At 57.7% G+C, this 12,327-nt stretch overlaps 1 protein-coding gene across 1 annotated transcript; it reads left to right on the plus strand.

Annotated features, from left to right (window-relative positions):
• The first annotated feature begins 3,972 nt into the window (after positions 1-3,972).
• Positions 3,973-10,326, plus strand: HAUS8 (HAUS augmin like complex subunit 8). The gene is made up of 10 exons (XM_049787715.1): positions 3,973-4,032; positions 4,204-4,256; positions 5,399-5,528; positions 5,702-5,794; positions 5,877-5,995; positions 6,290-6,355; positions 6,443-6,601; positions 9,432-9,573; positions 9,714-9,855; positions 10,108-10,326. Exons 1-10 carry the CDS (start codon positions 4,011-4,013, stop codon positions 10,268-10,270), a joined length of 1,089 nt encoding a protein of 362 aa, XP_049643672.1. The 5' UTR covers positions 3,973-4,010; the 3' UTR covers positions 10,271-10,326.
• Positions 10,327-12,327: the final 2,001 nt, after the last annotated feature.

The raw sequence follows: 12,327 nt of genomic DNA on the forward strand, positions 1-12,327 counted from the left end.
GCTGCCAGCCGGCCGCCCTCAGCATGCCTCCCAGGACGGGGGCCGTGGGGCGCGTACTGCAGCTGCGAGGGGAAAGGAAAAGGGGGCATACCATCAGGGCAGGGCAGGGCAGGGCAGAGGTGCCCCCTGGCTCAAAGAGCAGCACCAGGAGGTACAACTGTTCCCCAAGATCACAGCTTCGCCCTAGGGCAGGTCCCACAGCCACACACACTGGAAGCACAGAGTGTCCGGGCACGGGCAGTAGAGGCCGGCAAGCAGCAGTTTTAGGGTTCAGGTGGAGATGGGAGTATGGTGATAAGCCAAGGGGTCTCCCAGCTGCAGGAGGCCAGAAGGACACTCAGCTGCATCTCTGAGAGACCTGGATTCGGCTGATTCCACCACTACCCCCATGTCAGGCCTGGGTCCTCGGGAACAGAGAACAGGCCCAGGGATGCTGGTCACAGTTGGCGAGAGTCTCCCCAGGCCTGATCGCGGGTGGGAGGATCTGTGCTGTGGAACTAACCAGGGAGGCTTCGGGCCCAGCCCCTGCTGACATCCTGCCCTGGGCCAACCACAGAACTATCCCCGGGCCATGTCCCATGGGACAGACACCTCCCTTGGGCCTGACCTCAAGGCGCCCACAAGGAGCAGGCGGTGTCCTGGGGAGCAGGGTGGAGATGCAGCAGCTGGGGGACCTGGGGGTTCTCCCAGTTCACGTTGGGCACCCCAGGACTGGCAGCGCCCCGGGGCAGCAGGCGGGCGGGGCGTGGGGCCAGACAGTGATGGCTGGTTGGGAACAAGGGCCCCACTGTGGTGGCAGGGCCGGGCTGGGGGAGGAGGCGCGAGGTCAGCTCCCAGGTCTGCGGGGAGGGGCCCTGGGCAGCCACAGGCGGGGTGGGGGTGGGGGTCCCAGCTGGGGAAGGGCTCAGGGGCCAGAGAGCTCCCTTCTCACACCGGCCCTGGTTCCTGGGTAAAGCCCACCTTCCCACAAAGACTCCTGTTTGGACATTGGGAGTCTTTTTTTGTTTTGGAATTTTGGGCCACACCCAGCAGTGCTCAGAGGTCACTTCTGGCAGGCTTTGGAGGACCCAATGGGATGCTGGGGACTAAACCCTGGTCAGCCTCATGTAAGGCAAACACCCTCCCAGCTATGCTATTGCTCTAGTCGCTAGAGATTTTTGGGGCCCTCCCTCCCTGGGAACCCCCAAAACCACCATGCCCATGGTAGTCGCCCTGCTGCCCCCCACAACATGGGATCCCCGTGATATATTACGGGTTCAGGCCTGGGGGTGAGGCTGGAGAATTAGGGGAGGGGTGGAAATGGGTGCCCTCCCCTCTGCTCTGTGGGAAGCTGCTGCTGCTACTACAGGCAAGAATGGGGGAGCCAGACGGGTACCCACAACCCAGGGCCCTGATCATAGCCCAGACAAGGCCCCGCCCATGTGTGGGCATGTCATCACGACTCAACACCCCTTCAGGTCCCTGGCTATTTTACAGGGAACCCAGCTGGGCCTAGACCCCTCCCTGGGGAACACTGAGCACCTGATGGGTGAACCCGAGAAAGAGCAGCCCAGTGTGGGCACAGAGAGGGAGACAGGCTGGGTGGTGGCGGCCGCTCTGGAGCAGGGTGAGCTGACTCAGTGCCCCACTTATTCATCATCGTGGCTGCCCCAAGACCCAGCCCTGGCTCGGCCTCCAACCACCCCATCACTGGCAGGCCAGGCGCACCACCCAAGGGCCAGTGCCCAATCCTGCCGGAAAAGTGAGTCCCCGGGCGCTGGGCTGGTGAGCTCGTGCATGCATCAAGGCTGGGCCTGTGCTGGGTGTGTGCAGAGGGAAGGGGACAGAGACAGGCACGTGGGGTCCTGATGCTGCCCCCAGGGGACTTTGGGGGTGCAGCGGTGGGAGGGATACGGGGCTCTGACCTCTGGAGACGCAGGAACGTGACCCTGGGAATCCAGGTCACAGACAAAGCCACACTGTCCAGGCTGGCCCGGACAACACCTACGTCTTGGCCTGCTGGGGGGGGGGCATCGCCCCTAAAGCCCCACGCCCACATGCCCTGAATGGGGCATGCGGGAGCAAAGGATTTTTTAAAGGGCTGGTTCTTTAGCCCAGCGACTCACCTCTGAGGTCCTCCCTCCCCGGACTCAGTTTTCCTCTCGGGGGACACCCTGGCCCCCACAGTAAAGCCAAAACCACGAAAATGACGTAGTGGGGCTCTTAATGGCCCCCAGAGTGAGCCTGGGGTTGGAGCTGCAGCCAAGCCCTGTCGGGGTCCCCTAAGCATGTCCTAAGCACCACCAGAGTGTGGTGTCTCTCTCTGTGTCACACACACACACACATACACACACACAATCACCATTCTGGAAATGAAGGGGAACCTTTGGGGACCCCCATCCTCGGGACGCTCGTGCCTAGAGTCTGGCACAAAGGTGAGGCAGACGGCTGGCAAGAGCGTGGCAAGAGATGGACCAGTCCTTGAGGCTCTCCGTCCCCCAGGCTTCCCCGGGGAGACCCCCCCTGGCGGGGAGAGGCGGGTCGCAGGCAGGAGCTGGGCCGGCTCCAGGCCAACTTGGGGACCGGTTTCCTGCGCCTCCGTTTTACCCATTTAAGTCCAAGGATGCGCCCCAAGGAGCGCGAGTGCGCGCGGGAGGTGAAACCAGTTCCGGCCGCCTCCGGGGGTGGGGAGGAGGCCCCGAAGCCCCGAAGCCCGGATCCACCGGGGCGGGGGGCCCCCACAAGCCGGGGTTGTGCAAGGCTCTATGGGGGCGACTCCCCCAGCAAGCGCCCCCGGGAGCTGCCTTGCGCGCGGGGGTCCGGCCAAGGCTTCAGCTCGCCCCGGGCCTCGGGAGGCGTCGGGAAGATGAGCCACGGGGGAGGCGGGGCGAGCTGCACCCCAACTTCCGCGCGGGGCCGCCCGGGTCCCCCCAAGAGCTCAGCGTCCTGCGCGCCCGGATCGGGGCCTCTCCAAAGCGCCCCGCGTCCGCCCAGGCGCCAGACGCCCCGCCGGGCCACGTCCTCCACCGCCGGCGCCTCCGGACCCCGAGGCCCGCCGCCCGCTGCCCGCGCCCCCGCAACACGAGCGGCCACTTTGTCCCCGCGCGCAGCCCGCCTGGACCGCCAAGCCCGACCCGCGCCGCCCGCTCCCGCCCCGCGCAGCCTCCGGGCCCGGGCCCAGGCCCGCCCTCACCTGAGCGCCCGCCGGTCGCCGCGCACCGCGGGTCCCGGCCCCTCCGCGCCGCCGTCCCAGCCCGGCCCCGGCCCCGGCCCGTCCCCGCCGGCCAGTCCGGACGCTCCGCCCCGCCGCGCCCGCCCGCCCGCTCGCTCCCCCGCGCACCGCGCTTCCGGGTTCCGGGGGACGGGGCGGGGACACGGGTGACGTGTGCACGCAAGGGGCGTGGCTTTATGAGGGACACGCCCCAGGGACGTCTGAGGTTCCTCCCCGCCGCTTCACCTCGCCTCCGCGCTTCCGGTTTTCTGGAGAGGGGCGTGGCCGATGGTAATATTATAAAGAAGGGGGCGGGATCTGGTGATGTCACGCCCCCTTTGCCTCCGCCCTCGGCTGCCTGAATAGGCAAGTGCGCACGCGTAGGGTCGCCCCGCTGCCGCGCGGCTGCGCAATGGGACCCGATTCCTGGTCTCGCGAGGCCACGCCCACTTTTGACTGATTGGCGGGAACATGGCGGAGGCCTCGGGGCGCGGCGCGGGGTGAGACGGCCCGGGAGGGCCTGGCTTGGGGTGTCCGGTTCGAGCCCTCAGCCTAGCTCCGCTCCACCTGCGACCCCCTTAGGACACGCCCCCAAAGTGAACCCCGAAAGGGCACAGCTGTGGTTTGGGGGCCCCCTGCTGTGGGGTCCGGTGATCGCACGGGTCTGGGGCGCCGGGATGCCGAGGGCGGCTCTGCACCCCGAGACCCTCCCGAGCCCGAACGCTGCGGGGTGCTGCTGCCCCCCCAGTCACACCCAGTCCCTTCTGCCTCCTCCAGGAAGTCCTCCTCGGGGGCTCCCCGCACTCCTGGGGCCAGCAGCATGAAGGGGAGAAAAGTGACAGGTGAGTGAAAGAGGGGGTCTGGGCCAGTGCTCTGGGACCAAGGGTCTGGGGTCGCCTCCGTGCCCTCGGGGCACAGCTCTGCCCTCCCCAGCCCCCCACCGCCAGTTTTCAGAATGCCCTGGCACTCTCGAGTTGGAGTGGGTGCTCCTCCGGTGCTCCCTCTCTCCCCAGGCCGCGTGATCGAATCCCGTTACCTGCAGCAGCTGGAGAAGACATCGAGAAAGGTAACGGTGGGCTGGGAGCAGGGGGGGGGATTCGTGCACCCCCCCCCAACCCGGGTACCCCTCTGGGGTTGCCTCCAGGTTGCTGCTGGCTCTTGCAGCACCCCCAAAGAGCCATGAGTTTTCCCCTAAAGAGAACCAGTCCTAGAAGAGCAGGAGTATTCCTGCCTTGCACACAGTTGACTGAAGCTCGATCCCCAGCATCCCATAGGATTTCCCTAAGCCTGCCAGGAATAATTTTTGCTTCTTTGTTTGTTTGTTTTTGGATCACTCCTGGCGGTGCTCAGGGGGATCATAAGGGATGCTTGAGATTGAATCCCGGTTGGTCTTGTGCAAGGCGAACACTCTACTCATTGTATTATTGTTCCTACCCCTCAGGAGTAATTTCTTTTTGTCTGTTTGTTTTGGGTCACACCCGGCAGTGCTCAGGGGGACCATATGGGATGCCTGGATTTGAACCACCTTCCTTCTGCATGAAAGGCAAATGCCTTACCTCCATGCTATCTCTCTGGCCCCAGGAGTAATTTCCAAGAGCTGAGTCAGGAGTAACCACTGAGCGCTGCCACCAGTGTGGCTCAAAATTCGAGAAAAAAAGAAAAGAAAGCCAGGGCTTGAGCCAGAGCCATAGTACAGGAGGAAGATTCCTGTCTTGCACAGAATTGACCTGGGTTCAATCCCCAGCTATAGGGTTCCTTAAACATCACCCGGAGTGATTTCTGAGCACAGAGCCAGAAGTAAGTCCTGTCAGATGTGGTTCAAAAACAAACAAACAAAAAAATGAAAAGAAAACCACCCGTGGGCCAAATCAATAATATGGCAGGCATGTCTAACTGGGTTCCATGCCCGCACTCCTGACTCCACCAGGTGTGAGCCCTGAACACAGATGGCCCAGAAAAAAAAATCCCCAAACACTGGGTGAAAGCAGAGGGGTATGGGGTGTTATTGTGGCTCCCTGGCACCCCTGGTTGGCCACACCGAGTGTGTGCGGTCTCATGAAGCCCCACCTTGAGATCTCTTCTGGGGCTAGCTGTGCCCAGCTCAGGGGTCCACCTAGCCTGACCCACCACCAAGGGGCCGGTCAGAGAGATGTGGGAGCGAAGGAGAGCCTGGAGGTGATCCCAGGAAGTGGTCTCATCCACACACAGGCCCCGGAGGCAGATGCCACCACGAAGACCAGCAGGAAGGTGGCAGAACCAGGAAGGAGGCCCGGGACTGGCCCCGCCAGAAGTGCAGGCGGGAATAGCAGCAGGGGTGCAGGGTCTGGGGCTGGAGGAGGTATGCCCTGGGCAGGGGTGAGGTGAGGGGTGAGGGTATGCCCTGAGGGAGGGGTGTGTGGGAAAGGGATAGGGGTACACCCAGGGGGAGGGTGGGACTTATGCCCTGCGGCCTTCACATACACACACACACACACACACACACACAAAATCCCCAACCCCTGCTGCTTACAGATACCAGCAGGGCTGACAAGGGGGACCTGCAGTCCACGCTGCTTGAGGGACATGGCATGGCGCTTCCGGAACTGGACCTCTCAGCCATCAAGGGTTAGTCCCACCCCACCGGCTATTTGGGGGGGAGGGTGGTCCAGAGCCTTATGGCCTCAGCATCTCCCTTTCTCCGGCCTAGACAAGAGCCTCATCAGGCAAATCCCACAGACCCCACGGACCCCACGGACCCCGCAGCTCCAGAGGAACGTGCACCAGAAATCTGAGTCTTCCCTGAGTACCTCGCTCAGGACGGGGTTGGTGAGCGCATGGGGCGACAACCCCTGGAATTCCCAAGACCACCCCCCCGTGAGACAGACGCAGCAGAGAGCTGGTTGTTTCCCCCCCAGTCAAGGTTCCCAGGAGAGATGACCCCCACCTCTGGGGAGGGACTGCAGCCTACCAGGGCTGTGGGGAACTTGGTGCCGTGGAGGGCAGCAGGTGGGGGCCCCACTGGCCAGCAGCGCATGTGAGCCCCCGTCCCCCAGTCTCACACACGTGGTGTGGGCGGGACCCTTGTCCCCAGCACCCAGGCAGTGTCAATGCTGCCCCCAGGATGTGTCTGAGGTGATGGAGATGGTGGACTCGCAGGCGTTGCTCCTGACGCTGCTGACCGTGAAGGTAAAGGTCCCCTGGGCCCAGATCTGGGACTCACCTTCTCCACTCTGGGAGTGCTCTTGAGCTCCCACTACTCCCAATCCCCCGCAGATGGAGAACAGCCTGGCGTCCTTCGAGGAGGAGGCGGAGAAGCAACTGCAAACCGTGGGCAAGGAAGCGGAGAGGCTGCGCCGGCAGACCCAGGAGCTGCGATGTCGCATCCAGCTGGGCCAGAGACTTCGGCAGCTGGCAGCTGTCCTGGACGAGCAGGTGGACTGGGGCCGGGCCTGAGTGGAGGAGCGGGGGAGTGGGGGGGGTATTTTGGGGGGTGGTCTTGTGGGGCGGGTCTCCTTGGGCAGAGCCTGGTAGTGGTGGAGTCTCATTGGGTGAGCCTCCGGACTCACATTGGGTTAGGCCCTATGTGGGGATCTCTTCCGTCTGGGCCTGGCCTTCGTGGGGTGGAGTGTTGCTGGGCGGGGCTTCTGGAGGGGTGGGGTCACCTTGGTGCATACCTGCCCCCCCAGGCACACTGCCCTTTTCCCTTTTTTGTTTCTTTTTGTTTTGGTTTGGTTTGGTTTGGTTTTTGGGTCATGCCCGGCAGTGCTCAGGGGTTACTCCTGGCTACGCTCAGAAATCGCTCCTGGCAGGCTCAGGGGACCATATGGGATGCCAGGATTCGAACCACCTTCCTTCTGCATGCAAGGGAAACACCCTACCTCCATGCCATCTTTCCGAACCCTTTTTTTTTTTTTTTTTAATTTGATCACACGTCAGCTTTGCACTCAGGAATCACTCCTGGCAGGCTCTGGAGACCCTACATGATGTTGGGGATTGAAGCCAGGTCAGCCCCGCAAGGCAAACACCCTCTTCGCTGTGCCATCACTCTGGCCCCCCGTGCACTGGTCTCTGGGGGACCGGATGTGGTTCACACAGGACAAGTGTGAATGCCTCCGAGATCCAGCCTGGACTCTCCTTTCCCATTACATGTACCCGGTGTTATTCCTTGCGGGGTCCCACGTGTGGCAGGATGTGGCCTGGCCCTTCGCCCTCCCCTGGAAAATGCTGCCTCCTCTTGAGTCCCTATTGGCCACCCTTCTGCTGTGGGGTGCCCCTTGACTCAACGGAATTGGTCAGGGTGCAAGTTCCGAGCAAGTTTCAAGTTCTGAAAGGGGATACATCCCCTAGAAGACCCAGATTCTTTTTTTTTTTTTTTTGGTTTTTGGGCCACACCCGGTAACGCTCAGGGGTTACTCCTGGCTATGCGCTCAGAAGTCGCTCCTGGCTTGGGGGACCAGGGGATCGAACCGTGGTCCATCCTAGGCTAACACTGGTAAGGCAGACACCTTACCTCTAGCGCCACCGTGCCGGCCCCAAGACCCAGATTCTTTTTATATATATATATATATATAATTATCTTTATTTAAACACCGTGATTACAAACATTATTATAGTTGTATGATTACAGTCATGTAAAGAACATCCCCCTTTACCAGTGCAACATTCCCACCGCCAATTTCCCAGATCTTCCTCCTCCCCACCCACCCACACATGTACTCAAAACAGGCTTTCTACTTCCCTCATTCATTCACATTGTTATGATAGTTTTCAGTGTAGTCATCTCTCCAACTGCACTCATCACTCTATGTGATGAGCTTCATGTCATGAGCTGCACCTACCAGCCCTCATCTCTCTTGTCTCTGAGATACTGTTAAAAATGTCTTTCATTTTTCTGAAAGCCCATAGATGAGTGAAACCATTCTGCGTCTTTCTCTCTCCCTCTGACTTACTTCACTCAGCATAATAGATTCCATGTACATCCATGTATAGGAAAATTTCATGACTTCATCTCTCCTGACGGCTGCATAGTATTTCATTGTGTATATGTACCACAGTTTCTTTAGCCACTCATCTGTTGAAGGGCATCTTGGTTGTTTCCAGAGTCTGGCTATTGTAAATAGCGCTGCAATGAATATAGGAGTAAGGAAGGGATTTTTGTATTGTATTTTTGTGTTCCTCGGGTATATTCCTAGGAGTGGTATAGCTGGATCGTATGGAAGCTCAATTTCCAGTTTGTGAAGGAATCTCCATATCGCTTTCCATAAAGGTTGTACTAGATGGCATTCCCACCAGCAGTGAAAAAGAGTTCCTTTCTCTCCACATCCCCGCCAGCACTGCTTGTTTTCCTTCTTTGTGATGTGTGCCAATCTCAGTGGCGTGAGGTGGTACCTCATAGTAGTTTTGATTTGCATCTCCCTGACAATTAGTGATGTTGAGCATCTTTTCACGTGCCTTTTGGCTATTTGCCTTTCTTCTTTTTCAAAGTGTCTGTTCATTTCTTCTCCCCATTTTTTGATGGGGTTAGTTGTTTTTTTTTCTTATATAGTTCTGTCAGTACCTTGTAAATTTTGGATATTAGCCCTTTATCTGATGAGTATTGGGTGAATAATTTCTCCCACTCAGTAGGTGGCCTTTGTATTCTGGGCACTATTTCCTTTGAGATGCAGAAGCTTCTCAGCTTAATATAGTCCCATCTGTTTATCTCTGCTTCCACTTGTTTGGAAAGTGCTGTCTCCTTAAAGATGCCTTTAGTCTCAATGTCCTGGAGTGTTTCACCTACATGTTGTTCTATATACATATATATATATATTTCAGATCTGATATCAAGGTCTTTAATCCATTTGGATTTTACCTTTGTACATGGTGTTAGCTGGGGGTCTGAGTTCGCTTTTTTGCAAGTGGCTAACCAGTTGTGCCAACACCACTTGTTGAATAGGCTTTCCTTGCTCCATTTGGGATTTCTTGCTCCTTTATCAAAAACTAGGTGGTTATATGTCTGAGGAACCTTCTCTGAGTACTCAAGCCTATTCCACTGATCTGAGGGTCTGTCTTTATTCCAATACCATGCTGTTTTTATAACTATTGCTTTGTAATACAGCTTAAAATTAATTTCAAGTTCACCTCACATCTGTGGTGTCAGGGACGGCTCAGCTGTAGAAGGTTCTAGAAGTTTTCAGAGGGTTCTCAGCTGGCCTGGGAGCTGGCCTGGAACTGTGTTGGCCTCACAGGTCCCACTTGGGTCACTGACTGCCTGTGCCCCTAGATAGCAACGCTCAGCCCCTGTGAGGCTGTGACCCAGAACTTCAGAGAAAAGTACCAGGCCCTGGCCGGCGCCCTGGATGCCACACGGCACGAGCTACCTGTCAGAGCCATCCACCTGCGCAGTGACGGCTCCGGGCTGCTAGGTAGGACACGGGTGTTGTCGTCCCTCTTTGTCATCCCTCGCACGCTGTCCGAGCAGCCACAGGTTCTGTCATGAGGGTCCGGGCCATAAGAGTTTCTCTGCCCTCTACAAGCCCCCACTGACCGGCTTGGTTCTTTGCAGATGACATCCAACAGGAGCTGCTGACCACACACCAGCTGCTCAGGGAGCTGGGCCTGGATGCCAACCCCAGTCCCGGGCAGGCTCTAGGCCTTCTGGAAGATCTGCGGGCCGCCACACAGACCATGGACCACCAGCTGCAGAGGTGGGTCTGGGGGCCGGGTCGGGCCAGCACGGGGCCTGGTCACAGCAGGGCTATAAACTTAGGGTTGTGGTCTCCATGGCCCCTATCATGGTGGTTCCTGCCCCACTATGCTGAATCGGAAAGTCCTGTCACTGCCAGTGTGGCTGGGATGCGAGGCCTTTGCCCTCATCTGTGCCCCCAGAGGGTCCGAGTCTCAGGCTTTTGGGCCCCTCTCTCCACCACTGAAGGCCATGTTCCCCTGTCATCCTCCAGGAGCTTTGCCGAACTTCTAGAACTGTCCGCCGAGGCCAGCAAGGAAGTAGCCCTAGCTAACCAAGAGGCCTGGGAAGAGACGTTGAGCACAGAAGAGACTCAGCACTGCTACTTCAGGGGGTCCTGGGGTGCCACTGCCTCTAAGATACCTTCTGCATCATAAATCCCCATTCTGGGGGGACACCTGGAGGTGTGGTCTGAATCAAGTCGTACTTCTGGGTCTGGCCATGTCTGTGCTGCGGTTGCGCCATATGGAAAGGGGCAGGACCTCATGTTTTGGGGAGTAGGTGGCCCCGGAGCCCACACAGGATCCATCTTCACGCTGCATGCATGCCAGATCACAGCGCATAACCTTGTGCCTGACTACCCACAGGACTTGGTGGCCACGTTCCTGTGGCTTGCATGTCTTGCCTGGGACTCCCCAGGGACAAGCCCTGGCACCCACCCATGGTGGACTCACTCGCAGGGATGGCCTGGGTAAGATGTCACAACCTCTAAACCAGCCAGCAGCCCAGAGTTAGATTTCTGGTCCCACCTAATTAGTATTCATACTCCACCCTAGGGTGTGATCTGGTGATGGGATTATTGGATTATTCCCTTCTTGGTATTCTTCCACCCTAGACTATGGCCTGGTTCTTGTCAATAAAAGCAGGGGTCTGAGGAAGGAGGCGCTCATTCTTTGGGCTTCCTCCATTAAGCTGCATTCCTTCTTAGAAGTAGAAAGCTTGGGTGGTGGGATCTCTTGCTTGAGTGCTGGATTTTATGAACCCATTCTTGTACCTTTTCTTTTCTTTCTTTTTTTTTTTTTTTTTTTTTTTGTGTGTGTGTGTGTGTGGTTCTTGGGTCACACCGGCAGTGCTCAGAGGAAACTCCTGGCAGGCACGGGGGGACCATATGGGAAGCGGATTCGAACTGATTACCTCCATGCTATCTCTCCGGCCCCTCCTTTTCGTTTTTTTTGTTTTTGTTTGTTTGTATTTTTGGGTCACACCGGTGAAGCATAGGGGTTACTCATGGCTATGCGCTCAGAAATCGCCCCTGGCTTGGGGACCATCTGGGATGCCGGGGATCCAACCGTGGTCCATCCTAGATTAGCACATGCAAGGTAAACACCCTAATGACTGTGACACCGCTCTGGCCCCACCATTCTTGTACCTTTTCACTCTGTGGATTATTTCCTGCGTCAAAGACCCTTGCCTCACCAGATCCTCGTTTTGGAGCCCTGGGCTCTGCTTGCAGCCCAGGATGGGGGTGCACCCTTAGCCCTTCGAGGTGGAGGCTGCATTCCTCCTGATCTCTGCCTGTCTGCCCTAGGCCCAGGGCATGCAAGCGGGCTCCCAAGGTTGAGAGTGATGCTGGCCTGGTACAAGGACCAGGAGAGAGGAGACGAGAGAAGGCTGTGTGATGCTTACCCCAGGGGCCTCTAGGGACAGTACGTCCTCCTGTCTGTTCCTGCCTGAGAAAGTGTACCCAAGACCCACCTGGGACAGCACTTCCCGTGGTAAGAGTGGCATGGACGGGAGGTCTGAGCCACAGGACAGCGGGAAGGCAATGGCCTTGGAACGGCCCTCCAGAGCTCCACCAAGAGAGTCCTGAGCACTGCGGGGTGTGTCTCCAAATCCAGAATTTCTAACAGCATTGCAGGGGCCTGAGTGATGGGAGAGCGAGGAGGGCGTTTGCCTTACATGCAGCAGACCGGGGTTCAATCCCCTTATGGTAATTCCTGAGGACAGAGCCAGGAGCGATACCCGAGCATCACCAGGTGTGTCCAAACAAGAAGCCAAAATTGAAAACTGTCCCGGAGAACTGGGGAGATGCCTGAGCAGAACCCTACCCCAGAAAAGAATCCGCTACTCAGAGATTAGTACCTCAGACTGGGAGCGCCGTTGGCTTTGCATATGTATTTATTTATCTATCCTAGAAGGCAGTTACATAATTAACAAGGAGGCAATTAAGTTTCACTCAACACGGCTTTAATTATAGAGCGCAGTTCTAGCTATTTTGTCTCTGAGTGATCTGTGGCATAATTATAAATCATGAAACGGTCACATGTAAACTATCGCACAAAGTCAGAATACATACAATTATGACACATTCTATAAGTTCGTCATGACGTGCCCATAACAGGACTGATTTCTAAGGTGGCACAGATGTGTTTTATTTGTTTGATTTTGCAAGGATGCTTGCATCGATTAGGGCCAACAGTGGCCGGTTTTAGGG

The sequence above is a fragment of the Suncus etruscus genome, chromosome 15 (assembly GCF_024139225.1).
Source record: "Suncus etruscus isolate mSunEtr1 chromosome 15, mSunEtr1.pri.cur, whole genome shotgun sequence".
NCBI classification, from domain to species: Eukaryota; Metazoa; Chordata; class Mammalia; order Eulipotyphla; family Soricidae; genus Suncus; species Suncus etruscus.

Excerpts from the sequence above, each read along its gene's own strand:
- HAUS8 (XM_049787715.1), top strand. The coding sequence starts at position 4,011 with ATGAAGGGGAGAAAAGTGACAG. Across the intron at positions 4,257-5,398 it reads TGGAGAAGACATCGAGAAAG|GCCCCGGAGGCAGATGCCAC; the intron begins GTAACGGTGGGC and ends ATCCACACACAG. Across the intron at positions 9,574-9,713 it reads TGACGGCTCCGGGCTGCTAG|ATGACATCCAACAGGAGCTG; the intron begins GTAGGACACGGG and ends GGTTCTTTGCAG.